This window comes from Mauremys mutica, chromosome 1 (genome assembly GCF_020497125.1).
Source record: "Mauremys mutica isolate MM-2020 ecotype Southern chromosome 1, ASM2049712v1, whole genome shotgun sequence".
NCBI lineage: Eukaryota > Metazoa > Chordata > Testudines > Geoemydidae > Mauremys > Mauremys mutica.
The window spans coordinates 87,796,725-87,818,318 of record NC_059072.1 but is presented as its reverse complement, the minus strand read 5'-3'; the positions used below and the strand labels follow the sequence as shown (position 1 = coordinate 87,818,318).

General features: G+C 44.3%; 1 protein-coding gene across 1 annotated transcript in view; it reads right to left on the bottom strand.

The window, feature by feature from the left end:
* UTP20 (UTP20 small subunit processome component) overlaps nt 1–21,594 on the bottom strand; it is a 79,839-nt gene that overhangs the window by 20,596 nt on the left and 37,649 nt on the right. The window contains exons 29-46 of the mRNA XM_044982041.1: nt 19,949–20,028; nt 17,988–18,220; nt 16,120–16,264; nt 13,367–13,454; nt 11,960–12,103; nt 11,268–11,318; nt 11,017–11,169; nt 10,182–10,337; nt 9,118–9,258; nt 7,958–8,095; nt 6,715–6,854; nt 6,368–6,447; nt 5,590–5,903; nt 3,874–4,013; nt 3,119–3,275; nt 1,895–1,993; nt 1,425–1,592; nt 522–688 (exon numbers count right to left, since the gene is read on the bottom strand). Coding sequence (XP_044837976.1) covers nt 522–688; nt 1,425–1,592; nt 1,895–1,993; nt 3,119–3,275; nt 3,874–4,013; nt 5,590–5,903; nt 6,368–6,447; nt 6,715–6,854; nt 7,958–8,095; nt 9,118–9,258; nt 10,182–10,337; nt 11,017–11,169; nt 11,268–11,318; nt 11,960–12,103; nt 13,367–13,454; nt 16,120–16,264; nt 17,988–18,220; nt 19,949–20,028 — 2,594 coding nt within the window. The remainder of the gene's footprint in view (nt 1–521; nt 689–1,424; nt 1,593–1,894; nt 1,994–3,118; nt 3,276–3,873; nt 4,014–5,589; nt 5,904–6,367; nt 6,448–6,714; nt 6,855–7,957; nt 8,096–9,117; nt 9,259–10,181; nt 10,338–11,016; nt 11,170–11,267; nt 11,319–11,959; nt 12,104–13,366; nt 13,455–16,119; nt 16,265–17,987; nt 18,221–19,948; nt 20,029–21,594) is intronic.

Sequence of the window (21,594 nt, the reverse complement as noted above, 5' to 3'; positions counted from 1 at the left end):
TCAGTCTTGAAGCCAGCTAGGTTTTTTGTCCCCCACTACTCCCCATGGAAAGCTGTTCCAGAACTTTACTGCTCTGGTGGTTAGAAACCTTTGCCTAATTTCAAGCCTAAACTTGTTGACGGCCAGTTTATAGCCATTTGTTCATGTGTCCACATTGGCGCTTATCTTAGATAACTCTCCTCCCTCCCTGTATTTATAGACAGAAACCATATCTCCTCTCAGTCTTCATTTGGTTAGGCAAAACAAGCCAAGCACTTTGAGTCTCCTCTCATAAGGTAGGTTTTCCATTCCTTGGATCATCCTAGCAGCCCTTCTCCGCACTTGTTCCAGTTTGAATTCATCTTTCTTAAACATAGGAGACCTCCCTCCTCCAATCTAACAGTTCACTTCTCAGTATGACCTGCTGTAGTTTCCCCAGATTTCACAGAATCACTCCAAGAGCAAAATCTCAAGAAACCAGGACTCTCAGACAGCAAAAACCAAACAATAGCAGATGGACTGCGTCATTCTCTGTAACTTACTTGGCTTTTTCCGTTAGCAGAGGCAGATTTTCGCTGATCAGGCCATGGCTGAGCACGAGAATGGATTCCGCGCTCATTTCTGGATTTAGGATCAACCCTGACACGATGCGACGTAATGTTTCGTGCACCTTGCGGGACATTTTCAGGCTCATGGTGCTCTCTAAAATCTAGACAGCACAAGAGTCACGTTAAGCTGTAACACAGCAAGGCAGCTCTCTGTGGGCAGCAGGAGGAACTTACAAGAATGGCCAATCCAAATTGCCTCCAGCACAAGCAGAATCCTGCTGCCCACCCGCCTCACCAGGACAGAGAAGTCCCTTCACATTCTCCCCACCCACCTCCACATTAATCAGCAAATGAAGGGTCTAAAAGTCCAATGGGGCCCCAGAGCTTATGAGTGTACGGGACTCCATTCCTGCCAGTGTCCTACATGGGCAGAGGCCCACTCATGTGGAGAGCCCCACTCAAGTCACTAGGGTGCTGCATGGGTGGGTATTTCCCCATGTCTGGAGTCCCTGACTTCAGCAGGGTTCCATGCATAAACAGGCTTCCACCCAGGCAGAACAGCTTACAGGATCGGGGCCTTTATGAGCTCTGCTATAAATAATGTAATCAGAGGCAAATCACATCTGAGAGGTGGAGCAGAAAACATCCAGAGTGGATACTTCCTTTGCACGGGGTGGGGAGAAGAACAGGTAAGTTACCTCTTGCTATAGATATAAATAGTAAACCCCTATTTTATCCTCTGCAAGAATACTAATTTCCAGCAAGGGAAAAACGAAAAGCCAAATCCCACCTGTGCCATCTTCTCCCCTCAGAGCTCTTCCTTTCACACGGCCCATTTGATCGCGTTCAGTGTTAAAGGCAGGGCTCCTACTGAAAGCTCTGACTGGATGTGCTTACCTCTTTCAACGGAAGAATGAGCTTCGTCACTTGGTCCTTCCCTACGTACTGGCCAAGGATTTCGTAAGAATCGTAACTCTTGCTTCTGCGAGCCTCCATGACCTTGGAGACTATCCCCTTCACTTCCTTTTCCTCAGCAACATCCCCAAACAGCTCCTGATTGAAAATCTTTTGAAATGCAGTGGAGAGAAACGAATGAGAACAGCAGAATCACTAGTAGATCCTGCAGTAGAAGAGCACAAGTTATGCGTGGAGAGTTATCTCCCCTCTCCCCCCACCACACACCCAGCCAGTTACTTGTGCTAAGAACAGCATTTTTGTGGTACACAATCGAGGTATATTGAAGTCAACGATCTCCCTTTCAGAAGGCTGGGGTTGCCAGCGTCATCTCTTGCAACACGTCTCTTTATCCAAGCACGTTCCCTTGGCATTTGACATGTGTCTTGACTTCCATTTCAGTTAACTCCTACCTCAATCATAATGTCTAAGCAGGTGTCCAAATCGCCAGGGCTAAGCCTGCTGGTCAGGCCTTTCAGTAACAGGTGCACAGTGAACGTCAGCACATGGACCTAGAGACAAACAATCAGCATTACATTTACCATTCCCAAGCTGGGATTTTTTGGTGGTGGGGTTGTTTTGGAGATAATCAGACCTGAGGATTCCCACAGCAGAGCTCTCACATTTCTCAAACAATAGACTCGAATACTCTCAACAGGAAAACTACTGAGAACTATCCAAAAACCCACGGCTGGAAAGGATTTACCCGCTCTCCCAGAACTCAATTCAAAATGAGTCACTTATTTGTATTTTTTTACCCATTTCAACATATCCCAAGATGCCTGCTTGGCCAGCAGCTCATTTCAGACAGCTGGAATGGTACACAAGCATGTCCAGAACCATACCAGCACTGTTCTGGGCAGACGGTGATACACACAGATAGAGCCCTTAGAGATTGTTTTCTTCCCACATCTAAGACCAGCACTTTTCATCTGCCAGAGTCCAGTAGCAGAAAGCGAGCATCTCTCCACTGGGACAGCTCATCTGAAAAGCCATTCTTATCATAGGTTACAGTGAGAGGCACAATGACCTTGTGGTTAAGGCACCGGACTGGGACTCCAGAGATTGGGTTTCTATTCCCAGCTCTGTCACACACTCACTGTGTGACTTTGGGCAAGTAATTGTGGGTGAAATCCTGGCCCTACTGAAGTCAGGGGGAAAACTTCAGTGGGGGAAGGATTTCACCCTTAACTCTCCTGTAAATTGGGGACAATGTCACTTCCTTTCCCTATCTTGTCTCTCTTCCAGGACTGCCTTTATGTCTGTACAGTGCCTACCACAATGAGGACTGATTCTCAGTTGGGGCCTGCAGCCACCACTGTACTACAAATTAATACCAAGTTATTTTTCCACAGCACAAAGCAAAGTAAATCCTGGTTCTAATTTCCCACTGAAGTCTACTCCCAGCAAAACCACACTCTGCAGTGTTCCTAGCCTGTTTGCCTGAAGTTGGGAATGGGCGACAGAGGATGGATCACTTGATGATTACCTGTTCTGTTCATTCCCTCTGGGGCACCTGGCATTGGCCACTGTGGGAAGACAGGATACTGGGCTAGATGGACCTTTGGTCTGACCCAGTACGGCCGCTCTTAATTATAAAAAGCTACAGAGAACGAGAGGAAGAACCATGGGATTACCTGGTAGCCATGGACGAGAGTCGACTGCATCTCTCTTAAGACGTATTGCAGGTACCGTGCTCCCAAAGCCTCCATTATTTTGGTGAGGGTGTTCCGTGCGATGTCCCGGATTTCCTGTGCCCGGTTCCTCAGAAGTGAGCAGACTTTGAGAAGAATGCTGGAACCAGAGATCAACAGCTCAGCACAGCCACAAACCAGCACAGAAGCAAACACTGCAGTAACTGCCCTGGCTGCTTTCCAGGGCAATTTCATGGATTTTCTCTGATAGCTTTACATAGGGAATAGTTGAGCTACCCTCAAAACCAGGCACTGAGGCCCTCTTGTTTTCATATATGGCCTTAAGACTATGTGTTTATCATACACAAATGTATCATCCTCAAACGGTGCTATGGTACACAGAGGAAAGGTGGTTACATTACAGGACAGAGAGTCCGGATTCTAACCTCAGCTCTGTCACCTCTTAACCTCTGGGCGCTTCACCCCGCAGTTCTGATTACTACGTAAGAATTTATCAAGCACCTTTCACATGTAGCTGGGCCCTATATAAGGAAAAAGCCAAGGGCAAACGGGCATCAACATTAAAGCCAAAGACACTGCGAAAACATATGTTTCTAAAAATACTGCAAGGTGTTTTAAGGGCTCTTTTTTCTCCAGCCTGGCTTTAGCCAGATGCAAAACTGCAGGCTTTTAAAAATCTGGCCATTAATCTTTTTAGTGCAATAACTGACATTTGAGGAGTGACTCTGCCCCCGTACCTTGGCAGGTTAGCTTCCATGACCTCTTGTGGGAGACACTGCATCACCTTGACCATGGCAAACGCTAACGGCACCCGAACCACCTCTTCATCGTTCACAGCCTTGGATTTCACAAGCTTGTGTTCCTCATCTCTTTTCACCTGGAACATGGGGCAGACACAAATCCCTTTTAACACTACACTGGTGATGCGAATGAACAACTTTTTCAAATACCCAGTTCTTAACCCATGAAGAGCAGGCTGACGTGCTCAGCCAGCTGTCTGCATTTTAAAGTCTTTAGTAAACTGGACAGTCCAGTAACTACCTTTTAACAAACATTATTGGATATGTGCCTAACACCTTATCCATCCTGAAGGACCCCAGAGAACTTCAGAGACTATGTCCTGTGGAAGCTGTTTATCAGGGGACTCTGTTACAGTGACACACTGCTTAGAGTGGTTTCCCTCACAAACTGATTCAGTGCATTTGAATGAACTTGTGCTCCTTTCCCTGCGTTCCTGCTGGGAAGAATCCCTAACTCCTGGGCTCGCCCCATTTCCCAAATGCAGCAGAGTGGGACAAAAGGGAAATAGAGAGAATATGCACATGGAGAGGCAGTGCTGTACAAGTACACACTGGAGAACTTCAACTGTATACTTCAGTGTTAAACAATACAACTGTTGTTTCAGTAGAACGTAGTGCTTAGCTAAACCAGTGGTTCTCAACCTACTTATCATGGTAGGCCACATATGCGGCCCACAATGTGTTACCTGGGCCGCAGGATGAGGACCACTGTCCCCCCACCCCCCCACGCACACACACCCTGCCTAAGCCCAGCGCCTGCCCAGAGAAGAGACCCCTCCACAGAGTTGGGCCAAGAGCAGACCCCACTGCAGGGCTGGTTGGCAGGGAAGCCCTGGACCCCACCGTGCAGCAAGGCAGAGCAGCCCCAGACCCAGATCGTGGGGCAGGGAAGGGCAGGGCAGCCTCGGCCACCACTGCGCCCAGCAGCACCAGACCCCACCGCGCAGGGCAGGGCAGCCCTGGTGACTCCGGACCCCAGCGTCGTGGGCCCTGCGGCCTTTGGCACACAGCAGGGCCGCAGCTGTGTGCTAATTGGTCACATGCAGCCTGCGGGCTGCGCATTGAGAACCACTGAGCTAAACCCATCTGTCTTAGGTTCCTATATAGCGCCCTTTACCAAGCACCTCACAGTATGCAATATACTGATCCTCCAAACTCCCCCGTGAGGCAGGGAATCCCCATTTTACAGACCTGAGGCACGGAGAAACTAAGTGACTTTCCCAAGGCCATACTAGAAGTCTGGCAGAGCAGGGAACTGAACCCAGGTCTCTGGTGAGCACCCTAAACACTGGACCAACTGTTTTCTGCATCTGTAACACTGAAACCAAACTGGGTGTTTATAATCAGCCGAGGGCCGTTGAGAGGCCTGCGTGAAATAAGTGGTTCCAAACCCATCCATAGCGGGCAGGTGAATTGGAGGGCTTGTCAGCAATCCCAATGACATGCAAAGGAGAGTGAACTCCCTCTCATGCTTCGAAGTGGCTTCTCTCCAGGTCAGGGTTGAAGTCATGAGTCTAGGCAATTTGCAATTTTCCTGCACATGTTGTACCTGTTCTCTGGATAGTACCCTCCAGCCTGGCTCTTGGCACCAGCACAAGAGTCACTTACAGCCACGTACATTTACAAACCATCTTTTCAGTGCTGAACACGCACCTTTGCAGCAAGACACCTGTGTAACTTGGGCAAGATGCTGCCAGTTACAGTTCCTTGAATGTGTTCAATCAGACACTCCAGCTCCTCCTTATTTCTGGGAAGGAAAGAAATGGATTTTTTGGCTTTCTGGGTCTCCTCAGATTCTCCAGTGCCTGCCAGTTCATGCTGAATCAGTGCAGGATCCCTCTGCTTCTCACTGTCCTCCAGCAGGTTCTTGCTCTTCTCTCCCTCAGCCACCTCCTCCTCCTCCTCACTCTGCTCCAATTCCATGGCTTCGTTCTCTGCTGCTTCCTCAGCATCCATGGCCTCTGCATCTGTCGGGCAAAATCAAATCACAGACCATGTGGAGGCAGCATGAGAGACGTCTCCACACCACTTCCAGAAAAGCCCAAAATCACTGAACAGATAACCACAAATGTGAATATGCCACAGACACAAGTTCCTTCATTGTAACTACAGCAGGGGCAGGGTGGAGCACACAGAACTCTACCCAGTCTTTGGCTAGCAAAGAAACCCCTGCAAGACTGCTGCTCCAGCCAGTGTAAGTTAGTCCAGTCTAAGTTATGCCAAGGCTATTCTGGACTGTGGAAGCCCCAGGACCAGTGCTAATTATGAAGACAGACAAAGAGAGTGGATTAGTCAAAACAGGCCTTCCAATTAGTACGTCTTAAAAGCTTGAAGAAGCTAACCTGAGGTGTAAAGCAATAGAAAACTTTAAGTATCTAGACTATGAGCAACTAGCATGTGAGGTTCCATCATTAGGAATCTGAAAACTCACCTTCATTCTGAAGAGTCTTGAGTTGCTTTTCAAGGGTTTCATGGTCAAAATGAAAAGCTTCTAGCACAGTCACTAACAAGCTGTCAGACAACAGATTGAATAAAAGGTCAGTTCTTTTCATATACGGAAAAGGGTGTTTAGATTGATCGTTGGTCAAAAAAACTGGAAGCCACCATTTTCTGGGATTATTTTTTTTCCCCCCACTGATTTTCAATTACAGAACTCCACCTCAGACAGCAGTTGCCCCCAAAACAGTGACAACACTAAAATCCTAAAACCATCCATTAACTTGCTGAATCTTTAATTTGTAGCATGACAGTGAGCACTGAAAACAAGCATTACTGTACCTGACACCCAGTTTTTGATTGATCTGTCCAGTTTGCAAAACATGTATGAAATGTTTTAAATGGTACATATATGCTGACCAAGAGAGACGCCTGCAAACAGCACCTACAACTTCAACTGAAGCAGTTATCATATTTTCATGCTGCCGAAACACAAACAAAAAAATCATCACTATTAATATATTTTAAACAAAGATATAAAACATATTTAAATCAATGGAACACACGACTAAAATAAACAAAGTCAGTATATGAGGGATTTCTTTTTAACTCTTTCAGATTTTCCCAAGTCCCTGAAAATGAATCAGATAGTCACAGAACGGACTAAGAAATCAATTTCTAAGTTGCCAATCCTGCAAATACTTATCCACATATTAAACTTTGCTCACATGAGTAATCCCATCAAAGTCAATGGGACCACTTGTGTAAAGATAAACACATGTCAGCATTTTCAGTGTTTGGGCCTAAAAGGATTTCTCACATTACAAAAATTGAACAGATCCTCTTTACTTGTTGTGATTCCCTGATGGATGCCTTCCTGTTTCTCTCTAAAACACTGAAATCTGTCAGGCAGTACAGAACAGCTCTTAATACAAAAAACAAACAAACAACAAAAACCCCACCTCTGGCTTTCTAAATACCAACCAGACATACCGTTGTGAGACTATGTAACCCTGGCCCTAAAAGTAGTTTTGTTTCATATATTTTGTACAAGAAATAATCTTTTAAACAAGAATGACAGACTAGATGTGATCATGCTTCAAGTTGTCTATTTCAATTACAAAATCGCTGCTGACTTTGGAGGATCTGAGATTTTTATTGATGTCATATCCCTTTCTCTCTGTACACACGCCATACCAGGTGCATACTGCTTCCTTGAGAAACTAATCTCAAAAACTCTCTGCAATGGAGCTTCTGGGAATTTTGGAGACAGAGGGAAAAATTTCCACCCAAGCCACTTCATAAATTAATCATCTGTATGACAGGAAATTAGCAGCATGGAAAGTAATAAAGGGACCAAATTCTCTCAGACACAGGAAGTGCTTCACATCTGACAGGACCGGATCCTAGCTGCATCTGTGCCTTCTTAATCCTCCTTCACCAATGGAAAGAGGCACAGTACTGTTCTCTAAAAAGCAAAATGGTCCACATCTGTCACCCTTTTAAGGTGACAAGCACTGCAGGTAGAACACTGTGACAAAGATGGATACATTAGTATTAAATTAGCTTTACGTTAAAAACCTACCTTAAGCATTTTCTCATCAAAAATAGTAGTAGTTGCATAAGGCATGATGTAGTTCTGCAGAGATTTGGAGGACAGTACGATTTTGTCTTCAGTCAGCTGCTTCGCCAATTTCTTTAAGGCTCGAGCTCTTCTGTGGATCTGGGAGAGATTGGCAAATTCATGAACATTTAACAACAGAACATTTGCGCTTAATAATTTTTGATGTAGCAATTGTAGGAGTGCCCAAAGCGTAAACACAATGAAATAAATACTGTGTGTCATTTTCATTGAAGTGTCACATTTCCCACCCCTCTCCATCTCTGAACCTTCTCTAGCTTTGTTCCTTTATAAATGTCACAATTCAGTAAATAAATCACAAACAGTGGCTTATGGCATCCTCAAGGCATCAGACAGGAGAAGGTAACTGACTATAATGGGGGAAAAGTGGGTGAGAAATGATGAGTGAGAAAGGAAATTTAGAAACCATAGGCAGCATGTAGCTAGGGATGTAAGAAATGCTCTCTCGAAAAAGGAATGCTGTATGTCACATATTTACTCTAAGCAAAAAGGGGAAATTGAAGCATTCAGATGGGTATATTTAAAAAGGAAGAAGAGCTGCAGCAGAGATTAAGAAATTCAAGACCTGATCCAATGCCCATTCAGGTCAGGCCCTACATGCAGGCTGAAATATTTTCAAAGACTATTCATCAATTTATTCAATACAAATATATATGGATAGTGTTTGTACAACAAAGCCTCACTAGTTTTATTCATAGAGTTAAGAAGGGACTAAGCAAGATTGACCTACAGTCAGGAACATGGGGCTGCTAAGAAATCAGAACATTAGAATCTATGACATTTTACTAGTGAATATGAAGAGATCACTCCTTTCAGCCACATGATGGAGACTATAAATACAGACAATACAAGATACTGTAACTGAAGTATGAACAATTGTATGTAAATTCAAACTTTACTTAGATTTATAAAAGAGAGTTGAGATAAAAACAATCAATCAATCACTGAAGTAATACGGCACCCAGACCCATTTTCGGAAGTAGTTGCGAACCTAAGTCCCATTTACTTTCAAAGAGTCTTATAAGCCTAAGTCGGTTTTGAAAATGTTCCTCTTGAGCAAATGCTAATGTTTTACAATGGAAAAGGAGCACGTTGTGTTTTACCTGAATATGTTTCATGTTCTCAAAGAAATCCATCTCAGGATCATGACAGTCAGTTAGCTGGACCAAGTCTTGAAACTCTGGGTGCTTTGGAAACGTTCGAATCAAGCAGGAAAGCAACGAAGTATAGTCTTGTTGAATGCTCTACAAACAGCAAGTGCCCAAAGGTTAGGGTTGACAGGAAATGCAGCAATCCCTGGTGTAGAACAGCTAATCACGTCAGTGCTACTTACAAACATGTCTGACATAGTCATGCCTTTTATTATTTGTGTAGTACAGACTGTTTTTGTTTAAATTGTTTAGTTTTGTGCAATGTACACAAAAATAAAGGAAATCCCTGCCCCAAAGGGCTACCTAGAGGAAAGCTAAGCTATGCAGGGAAATAGGGTGGGCTGTTTTTATTTTATTTTTTTTTAAGATTTAAATCCAAGAATAATTTTTCTGTGCATTAAACCACTCCTGTTTGCCATTACAATGGTAAAGATGATCAAATGACTCATGGATTCTAATATCAGCAGCACGGCCCTATCAATTTCACGGCATAAGCCCTTCCTCATGAAATCTGATCTCTCCCTTGCTGCTGGGAGCGCCCCAGCAAGGGGATCCTAGCTGCATGTCCCCGCTGGGCTGCACAGCCGCTCTTGGAGGGAGATCAGACCCACCTCTGAGTGCCGCCCGCTGCTGCAGGAAGCTCCAGTGCTGGGCAGCAGCCCTGGAGGTGGCTTGTGGAGGTGGGTCCAATCTCCCCCTGCTGCTGCAAGACCCCAGCGAGTGGGCTCCTAGCTCCGAGTCCCTGCTGGGCTGGGGAGGGACAGGTCTTGTTCTTCCCCTGCAGGGCTGCTGGGGGTGGGAGAGGAGGGAGATCAGACCCACCTCCGCATACCTTTTGGGTTGGGACCCCCAGGGTTACAACACCCTGAAATTTCAGATGTAAACAGCTGAAAATGTGAAACTGGCCAATTAAAAAACCCTCTGGCCAAGAAATTGATCAAAATGGACCATACATTTGGTAGGGCCCTAATCATCGGCATAACCAGAGGATGATCATTATGACCCCAAGTGCTTACCTCAGTCTTGCTCTTCAGTCCTTTTCTCAAAGATAGCAGGAGAGTGTGCTGGATTATTTCTTTGTATTCATCTTCTGTGTGGCTGATTTCTGCTATCCGATGGATAATACTGGTCAAGCACAGGCTGGCACTGTCACTTAAAGACATGTCCCCTAACTGAGATGGTAAAAAGATCATATCACATAAGTCTAGAAACAACATCTCTATATTTCACCATAAGCTACAGCTTCAAAATTTGATTACCATTCTCCCCCCCTCCTCCACCCCAACTCACCTGTTTCAGAGAGCTGTAACAGAGAGAACATCTACTCTCCACAAATCTAGACTGGATGGTACCATTTGAAATATTAAAACAAAGCCCACCATGGATCCAAAAGTTATACAAAACTTTCTATCCCCTTCCCAGGAGAAGCTATGGCCCAGATCCAATGGCCCGTTGAACTCAATGTAAAGACTCTCATTGGACTTCACTGAGTGTCAGAATGGGGACCATGTAGCTGCCACTGAGAGAAAAGCAGCTTTTCAAGATTCCCAGTGTGCCTCTGTGGCTGTGCAGCCCAGACTCATCACAGAGGTCCTTGGCTCTGTGCTGAAGAGACGCCTTCGGCCAGTGTTAGGCCCTTCGTATTCCTCTTGCTGCACTGTGCTTGCCTGTCAGAACATTCATAGAAAACGCAGCATGGACATCGCCAGGGAAGAGTCAAATCTTGGCTTTTGTGAAAAGGAAACCATTTTACAGATGCTATTTCTTGGCACCAAAAACTAGCAAAGGAACTGGAAAGTAACATTAATTACACAAGCCCTATGTTAACACGAGGAGAAACTTTCCACTAACCTGTATGGTGTAGAAACAGTTATGCATAACTGGAATAAGAAAGTTGATGTCCACTCTTTGCATTTCTTTGATCTGAGAAGTGATTGCTTGGAACGCTGACAAGCGAACATCAAAATTGATATCATCGAGATGTCGTTGATCAAAGGCATTCAACTAACAGAGACGAACAACAAATCATTAATTTTAAAGAATTTTTAAAAAATGATTCAACACAAACATTGAATAAAAAAGTAAATGAAAAATGTACATACCTTAACTACCTCCGTAATGTATTTCAATTCACCTTCCAGATCAGATAAAGTCTAAAAAAAAAAAAGGCAAAGTTAAAACCAAAATTAGTTAAATCATATGCAGCAAATAAATATTAGAACCTTAGAGTCTCTTCCTGCTACAGTTTGGAGCAGAATCAGGCTCTTAATTTTGACCCCTTTAGAAAGCAGGTTAAAAAATTACAGGAGAGTGTGAAGGAGTGTAACTGACATTTTGTCATTTTAACACCAGTGCCTCTCCTGCTTGGATTTCAAAGGTGCACATTTCTAGTTTCTGGATCTATGCTAATCTTCCACAGATTTCCTGCTGAAAACAAATATAACGTGTGCCATTCCAGGGACAACAGCTTGGGTGATTCTTATCAAGCTGGGGTGGGGGAGTAAAAAGAATATCTACTTCAGGCAGTCAAAATCCAGCTTTGCTCATACATGTAGAGGATTCGTTATAGATAAGGTTTAAAATGCAATAGAGCTAAATAGATTCGCACACCAATCACAATGCAGCAGGCCAAAACAACTGTCAGGCACAATTATTTTTATTATACTAAATAACTTGATGTAGGTTTAAAGATCTATAAGCCTATATGGAACAATGCAGATGAATTTGCTTATGATTCCTTATCTGTCAGAACTAGAAGGATAAGAAAATTACAGAAAGGCACTTAATGTAATACCTGAAAAACCACGCAGAGTGTCTGTCGAGATAATTTGTTCTGGATAATCGAAAACAGTTTTGCCAGAGGCTTAAGGAAGCTTGTGGGGTTTAAGCAATGCCTCAGCAAGTTCTGCACTGTCACCAGGATGTCAATCTCTGTATCCTGAAAGAAAGAGACAGATGTCTAAGTTGCTAGATCATTTAGTTTCCTTGAAAAGTGTCTCATGCCATAGTGTGAGCTTAAGCTTTTGATTTATGCACATTACAAATATTAAATGAGAATTACTGACTGGAAGCATAAAATCAATTCCCTCATTTCAGATTTCCTATAAGCACTTGGAGAAATAACTGTGTTTTAATTAGCTATTAATCACACAGTGTGAGCAGGTAAGACTAATCATGCCTATGGTGATTTCTTTTGGATCCTTTCTCGAATGAAAGGCAAGTAGGACTGGCAGAGCTGAGCAATGAAAGTCTGTTAATCTGCTAGTCAAAAAGCAGCATGTAGTTATACTGTCTTCCTAACGAAACTTTATACATTTCCTTATAGATTTGTAGATTTTCAGGCCAGAGGGACTATTATGATAACCTAGTCTGACCTCCTGTATAACACAGGCTATAGAATTTCACCAAGTAATTCCTACATCAAGCCCATAATTTCTAATTGAACTTCGGCACACCCTTTAGAAAGGCATCCATATCTTGATTTAATGACTTGGGCCCGCAGCTGGATGGCCTGTGGACTTCATTCACCGGGGATGGCGTTTTGCTTTGAAAAATGAGGCTTGGCAAACAAGCAGGACCCTGTGTATAATACTATGTTACCTTTATCTCTCCTCTCACAATGTGCTTAGGCACCACTGGTGGATACCTGAAGAAATGTCAGACCTACTCAGGTGTGTGTTTATATTGCTCTTCAGTGGCTGCAACTGATGGATCACAGAAACTCTAATACTGTCACAAAAATAAGTGAGAGTATTTCATGGGCTCCTGCTACTTGAGAAACAAACTACATCTCAGTGGTGAGAATGGTCAGAGCATTAGGAATCACAGAAGTACTTCTGCAAATCTTCCCTTAGCAAAAGAGGGGGCACAACCACCCCAGCTATGTTTTCTCTTGCAAAACAACCACCAAGACGGATTCTGTTGGGGAGGCAGCTTAATATGACGGACTAGCTTGTGTGGGGAATAGAAGGGGGATTAAACAGAAGGCCTTTCCTGGACAAACACGGTGTTATTGTAGTCTTGCACATGGCACCAAGAGTTCCATTTTAGAAATATGCTATAGATATTATTACACCGGTTCAAATGGTTAAGAATGACTGAGAGAACTCACATGTAATTACTAGATTTTTAACTGCATCATAAAAATAATCCCATTTACTAAAGAAAATAAATGTGTTTCACTGAAAGAAGTAACACCTACCTGCACAATGCTACTCTGGTGAAGGAAAGGGAGGAGGAGGCTGATGAGTACAGAACTCTGACCCTTGTCCTGTATAAACTTGCTGATCCTACATTATTTTAAAAAAAGGTTAATTTGTTAATCTTGCATCCACATACTCACCCATACAAAGTGAACAGGGATTTCATGGGCTGCAATAAAGGCTGTGAAACTTTGGTGCTAGAATAGAAAATTATGTCAGCACATCCATTCTGAACCTGTATTTTTAGGGGTTACAAGCTCAGGCCCTGATGCTGCCATTGGATCCATGTGAATGGACCCCTGAACTCACACAGAGCCACTGACTTCAAAAGAACTCTGTGGGCATAAGGCCCATACACTCAGAGGCAGGATCAGGGCCTCAAACATTTACATTAACAGTAGGATGCAATTTAGCACGTGTGGAATCAGCTGAAGAGAAGATTTTTTAAAGAGAATATTCAAATATCAAATGGGATCAGCCCATTTTAAATTGCACAAGGGTCAATTTTAAAACTAATGCCTAGCATGTCACTGAGAGCCAAATTCTGCCTTCAGTCAGGTAGGAGTTGCCAAACGAGGGCAGAATATGTCTCCTGTAAAATAGTCATTAGTATTTTGAATGTTAAAAAGAATAAAAAACTAAACAATGTGGATATGTTAAACTATTTTCCATTAAAAAAATTCTGATCATTTTAATACATTTAAATAGTGCCCTCAACCCAAAGTTGTGTAACAGACAATCAATCAGTCCTAGGTAAGTTATCTGCCTCGATTAAAAAGTCCAATGACTCCCTTGTTTTACAGCCCTCACTTATTGTTCTTCGTCATTTTAAAGTACATTTAAACATGAAGTTTGAGACACAAATTGGTGAAAGGCAAGAAATTCAAAGTCAAGGCTGACATCTGCACTCAGACTACGATTTTGAATTTTCTACGTCTAGGAACAAAGGTCTTGATCTGGCAACTGGATCCACTCTGTGCCTATGTGGGTATGTAGATCTGTATTTCTCCTTTGCTGGAAACACAGTATAACTGTTTGCCCTGCGAATTCATGATTTGTTTCCTACTTTGGGAAGAGAGTTTCAAAGAACCCGACGTACAAGTTTGCTGTATCCATGCAAGCCAGACTGCTGCAGCCACTTTTGACCACTTGAATATTTTTACAGCCCCAAGGGGGGCAGTCTCAGATTGCTCGTAGTATTAATACCTAGAGTGCCTGTCACAGGACGGGGTTCCCGCACCCTGGATTCTCACTGCAAACAGTCCTCATGCAAACCAGCAACAAGTTCAATGCCAACGGCTTTACTTACTGTGCTATACAAGTACTTGTTTTCACACCACATAAGGCTTTTACCTTCTCGCAAGGCAGATAGCAAGAGGGGGGAGAGATCTCAGCGCTCAGGGTATGTCTACACTAGAGTGAGACCCTTGCGGCTGGCCAGTGCCAGCTGAACTGAGCTCAGGCTAAGGGACTGTTTACGTGTAGACAGTTGGGCTCGGGTTGCAGCCTGAGCTCAGGGACCCTCCCACCTCACAGGATCCTACAGCCTGGGCTCCAACCCAAGCCCAAATGTCTACACAACAATTAAACAGTCCCCCTGAATCATCTGACACGGCCCCGTCGTGTTTTTTAACTGCAGCACAGACATACCCTCTGAGCTCCTGGGCTTCGCCGGCTCTTCCTTCCTGACTTCTCCATGCCCCTCCTTTTGTCTCCTAGGCTGAGGAGCTGATTCACTTTGTTAATTGGTTAATCATCCACTCCTTAACCAATTACCTCCTGGTGGGGACACTTGCCAATGCACAGATAGTGTGCATAGCCTAAGGCTGACTCACCACTGTCACAGTAAAAAGAACAGGAGTACTTGTGGCACCTTAGAGACTAACAAATGTATACGCCATCATGTGCCAGCAAAGCCCCTCTGCCATGTACACTGGCCAAACCGGACAGTCTCTACGCAAAAGAATGAATGGACACAAATCTGACATCAGGAATCATAACAATCAAAAACCAGCAGGAGAGCACTTGAATCTCTCTGGTCACTCAGTAACAGACTTCAAGGTGGCAATCTTGCAACAGAAAAGCTTCAAAAACAGACTCCAAGGAGAAACTGCTGAGCTTGAATTAATATGCGAACTAGATACCATCAATTTAGGCTTAAATAGAGACTGGAAATGGCTGAGCCATTACACACACTGAATCTATTTCCCCATGTTAAGTATCCTCACACCTACTTGTCAAACTGTCTGAAATGGGCCATCTTGATTATCACTACAAAAGTGTTTTTTTCTCCTGCTGATAATTGCTCATCTTAATAATTAGCCTCTTAGAGTTGGTTGGGCAACTCCCACCTTTTCATGTTCTCTGTATGTATATATATCTCCTCACTATATGTTCCATTCTATTCATCCGAAGAAGTGGGCTGTAGCCCATTGAAAGCTTATGCTGAAATAAATTTGTTAGTCTCTAAGATCCTGTTCTTTTTGTAGATACAGACTAACATGGCTGCTACTCTGAAACCTGTCACTGTCACAGTGCCGGTTTTGCTTACGGATGCTTTTAAAATTCAGTCAGCAGTGATGGGAATTGACCACCAGTGACCTGGAAGTCAAGTGACACATAAGTTCACGCGTTTTAAATTACTTGGTCACAACTAATTTAAATTCAAAGCAACTGATTCTATATTTGCAGTCCATCCTGAGGGATCATTGTTTCAAAGCTTCTCTCTTTTGAACCGTGAGGAATCACTTACTTGGAAAGAATGTTGAGCTCTTTGCTGACTTGCGCTCTAAACTTTTTCTTTTTCACCTTTTCCACATTTAACATGGTTTTGCTGAGATACTGAAGTATTGCAGGAACATGAGGCAGGATTAACCGTGCACCCAAGCTGGGGGACTCTGTAATGGATACAAGGTGGTTACCAGGGTGTTTTATAGCAAAAAGGAGAGTCAACGGGAGCTGCAAGTGCTCAATGCCTCTGAAAACCTGCCCTGCAGGAGTTTAAAATTCTATGTGACTGAAGGCTATTACAACCCCCCACCCTCCCCCCTCAAAAAAAAAAAAAAAAAAACAACCCTCAAGAGCTCCCCTCCTCATTAGTTCAATAACAAGTCTGTGACATGAAGGCTTAGCCCGGGGCGGGCAAACATTTTGGCCTGAGGGCCGCATCGTGTTTCCGAAGTATGGAGGGCTGGTTAGCGGAGGCTGTGCCTCCCCCAAACAGCCAGGCATGGCCCAGCCCCTGCCCCCTAGCCGACCTCCCCTGCTTCTTACCCCCTGATGGCCCCCCCAGGACTCCTGCCCCATCCAACCCCCCCTGTTCCCTGATGCCCCCCCAGAACCCCTACCCCATCCACTCCGCCGCTCCCTGTCCCCTGTCCACCCCCAGAACCCCCACCCCTGACTGCCCCCCCACCGTCCCATCCAACCCCCCACTCTTCCTGACTGCCAACCGCCCCGGGACCCCTGCTCCCATTCAACCCGTTTCCTGCCCTCTGACTTCCCTGCCCCCTAGCCACACCCCTGCTCCCTGACCACCACCCTGAACTCCCCTGGCCTCTATCCAACCCCCCCTGCTCCCTGCCCCCTTACCGCGCAACATAGAGCACTGGTGGCTGGTGGTGCTACAGCCATGCCCAGAGCACCAGGACAGGCAGCCGCGCCACCTGGCTGGAGCCAGCCACACCACCGCGCAGCACAGAGCACCGGGTCAGGCCGGGGTCTGCAGCAACGCTGCCCCTGGAGCTCGCCACCCCGCTGCCCAGAGCATTGCACCGGCTGCACAGTGAGCTGAGGCTGTGGGGGAAGGGGAGCAGCGGGGGAGGGGCCGGGGACTAGCCTCCCAGGGCAGGAGTTCAGGAGCTGGGCAGAAGGGTCCCACAGGCCGGCTGTGGCCCGCGGGCCATAGTTTGCCCCCCTCTGGCTTAGCCAGTCTCTTGCATCGTGGTCCAGTGGACAGAGTCCTAGACTGGGAAGTCTAGAGACTGGGTTCTAGTTCCAGTTCTGACAGTGACCTGTTGTGTAACCTTGTGCAAATCAATTCCCCACTCTGAGCCTCAGTTTCCCCATCTGTACCAAGGGGATAACAATCTCTGCCTTCCTTTGTCATGGCTTTGAGGGCAATTGCTGAAAACCAATGCTAAAGGAAGTGCACGGTCACCTTCTGCCTGTTACTGCAGGCGAAGGGTAAAGGTGATGAACTACAAGTCTTTATTGCAAGGGAGTGCCAATTAAAATGAATGGCAACGAGTATATGGCTGGGTGAATTTATTTTTCAAGAAAAGAATTAAGTGGACGTTTATGCAAAGCACTTGTCCTAATTGCCAAGGCTGCCCTCCGGATTATAACTTAACCAAGGGCGTGCGCCCATTACTATGAACGTTCTCCCCCACCCTTTTAACAGAGAATAAACCTTTCTGGGTCCTGGCCACTAGCACACTAATATGGAACTTGTCTGCACAGGGATGAATGAACATGTTAAGGGAAGACAAGCCTTAGCAGGGAATTTTCCTTCTAAAAAGGCATTCTTGCCAAAGGCGCAAAATATCCCATCAAGATCCAAAACATCCACCCATACTTACGGTTGAGTTCCTCATCATTCGGATTACTATTCATTCATACCTTCTGTCATTCCATCGGTGTCAGACTCTACACAAACACAGTCGGCCACTGTCAAGCTGGAAACCAGGTCTGTGGGTTCAAAATCTGGACTGTTGAGGAGGTTGTCAGCCACATCCATCACAACACCAGCTGTTACCTCACAGAGATTCTTGGCGGACAGCAGAGCAAAGACATTCAACAGCGTATTGTATTCTGGGTGCTCTGGTCTCTGCTTGGCCAGCAAAGGGAAATACCTGAGTAACAGACACAGAGCAAGAAAAATTCACAGTTTTCTTTTTTTTTTTTTTAATTAAAACTTTTACAAACATTTTCTCCATAAAGTCACATAGAAAAAGACTGAAGGTAAAGAGATGTTCTTCCACCTGCTGGGAGAGACCATTAAAAAGGAAAACTTCTTATGACTCAAGACCAGTTTGGTACAAAACAGAAAATACATTCTTCATTTCTGACAACGGTAAATCTTGAGGTAAGCACTGAAATACTACGGTGATGGGACCAAATGAGAGTAGGTGGGAAGTTAAAAGTCTGGGGTGAAATCTGGGCCCTACTGACTTCGGTAGAGCCAGGATTTCACCCCAAATATCTAAAGGCCAACTCCTCCTGACTCGTTCTATTATATATCTGAGCTGTATCCAATTCACCCACCTTATTCTGTAAATGAATAGTAAACAGGGATCTAGCGGACACTACAGAACATTAACAAACAAATACAGTTCAAAGGGGAAGGACACAAGATTTTTATTTAAAACTGGATTGGCTACCACTTTCCATTAACTCATCCCTCTTCCCTCAAAATCTGAGCTAGATGTTGGCTACAAACCTGCCTGGCTGTTCATGTGTGGGGAAAACGGCTTGATATTACGAAGAATAATCTCCAAAAATTGGAAAGATCGGGAGTTGCATTTGGATTATTATGCATTACAGTCATAGTCTGGGGACAGAAGGGTCCTGACACAACATAGCTATAGTTTTTTATACCCTGTTTATTCTTTGGGGAACTAAATCAGAATTAAGACCCCCAGTCCTGCGAACACTTAGGCAAATGTTTAACTTTGAGCATGCAAATAATCCCATTGACAAGTCAATTGGTCATAGGACTACTCACGCATTTGAAGTTAAGCACATGCATATGTGTCTGCACGGTTGAGGCCCAGGTTTCCACTGACATTGTCAGAAAATGTGACTGAAAATCAAAGTCCACCACTTCAAATAGAGTGGCTGGAACTCAGGTATTTGCTATATTTTCTATTGTACACTTCTTCCCCGCAGGCTCAATACCCTATGTAAAATACTGTTAAGCAATAACATGAAAGTCTAGTATTACACTCCTTAAATAAATAAATAAAAAAAAGCAAGCACAGCTGCTTGGTCCAGTGGCTACAGGCCTAGGAGGGGGAGCCTGGAGACCTGGATTCTAGTCCAGGTACTCTCACTGACCTGTTGTGAGACCTTGTGCAAATCAATTCCCCACTCTGAGCTTCAGTTTCCCCATATGTAACAAAGGAATAACGACACAGTCCTTTGTCATGGCTTTGTGAGCAACCATGAAAAAGAGCTAAGTAACATTAAATGAAGTGCACAATCACCTTCTTTAATGGTGAGAGTAATTAACCAATGGAACAATTTACCCAGGGTTGTGGTGGATTCTCCATCACCGACCATTTTAAAATCAAGATTGGGTGTTTTTCTAAAAGATCTGCTCTAGGAATTGTTTTGGGGCAGTTCTCTGGCCTGGATTATACAGGAGGTCAGACTAAGTGATCACAATGATCCTTTCTGGCCTTGGAATTATGAAATTTACATGTTGATAAAAATACTGTTCTTTGCAGCCATTTTCCACCCAGTCACTAATTTGAGGTTGCAGGGAGGAATGATGTGTGACTCTCTGTCTTTCCCTGTTGTGTGTGATTCGCAGCAGACACGATGCATTCATCGTGCTTCTCCGCAAAGGAAACGTTTACCTGGGATTCTTGCTCCAGATGTGAATGAGTTTGAGTAACGGAGTAGGAGAATACTGGCTCTCAGAAGCGAGCCTGATGATCTAGAAGACAAAGAGAGGATAAATCACAAAACAAAACACGCATCACTATTTAAAACATCAAATTTGACAGAAAACAAGTTTAAAGAATTCTCTGTGAATGAGAAATTATCTTCAAAAAAAAAAATCATTGCTCACTTTCTAATCCCTTCAATACTGCTGATACCTACTAAGGGAGCATCTTTTGTTACACCTTAAAAGCTTGAAAACAAAATTATCCCACCTACTATTTTTGTCCTCCACTTGGGAGTTATTTTCCCTCCCCTTGTGCTTTGCACACAGCTGCCGCCAAAGTGACTGTCTCACACTTATATTCCTGTCTGCAGTACGATCAGCAGCATCAATATGACTGAGAAGGCCTCTGCTACGTGTTGGCTGCTACTGGGCAGCCAGGAGATCGTCCATGTTCTTTCGGTTTAATGCACCAGGATGGTGAGAGTGGGGTTTACGGTTGCTCAGTCTGCACTGCAGATTGGACTGTGTAAAACTGAAAATGAGGCAATGGTGGGGAACAGATCTACCGGTAAGTCTTAGAAAGCTTGTTCAGTTGCCCAAAATGATTGAGTGCCCCACTGCTCTGTATAAACCAGCGCTTTTCTGAACACATCAGAAACAAAGGTATCTTTAATGCAATCCTATGGGAAGGAAGTCTGCTACACTATTAATATCGAGTCCCAGTAGTAGATTTTTGTGCAGTTAACATTAGGAAACTCCAATTCCAAGCACAAAAGGATTAGAATTCTCCCTCCTCCCGCATCATCTCACAAGCCTCATGGTGTTTCACGGCCTTTAAAATAATGCACAAAATCAAATGAGTCTTCTACAAAAAAAATCTCAGAGAGAATCAATGGCTGAAATTCCCCTAGAGGGAGCTACTGGATTATTTTTGGAGCCGGTATCCTATTGTATAGTGCTGGTCTCTGGAAGTATGTCTACACTGCAGTTAGACACTGACAGAGGCCCGTGCCAGCTGACTCAGGCTCACAAGATTCAGGTTAAAGGGGCTGTTTAATTGCGGTGCAGACATTCAGGCTTGGCCCAAGTTCTGGGTTTCTCCCAGGGTCCCAGATCCCAGGCTCCAGTCTGAGCCTGAACGTCTACATTGCAGTTAAACAGCTTCTTAGCCTGAGCCCCATGAGCCTGAGTCAGCTAGCACAGGTCAGCTGTGGGTTTTTAATTACAGTGTAGACATACACTAGGTCATCCAGGAAATGAGCATTATTTCTTTAAACCAGTTATAATTCCTATTTACAGAAATGACAGAGCATTGTCAACTGGGACCAGTCCTATTCAACATATTCATAAATTATCTGGAAAAAGGGGGTAAACAGTGAGGTGGCAAAATCTGCAGATGATACAAAACTACTCAAGATAGCTAAGTCCAAAGAAGACTTCGAAGAGCTACAAAAGGATCTCACAAAATTGGGTGACTGGACAAAATGGCAGATGAAATTCAATGCTGATAAATGCAAAATAATGCACATTGGAAAACATAATCCCAACTAAATGATGGGGTCTAAATTAGCTGTTACCGCTCAAGAAAGAGATCTTAGAATCATTGTGGATAGT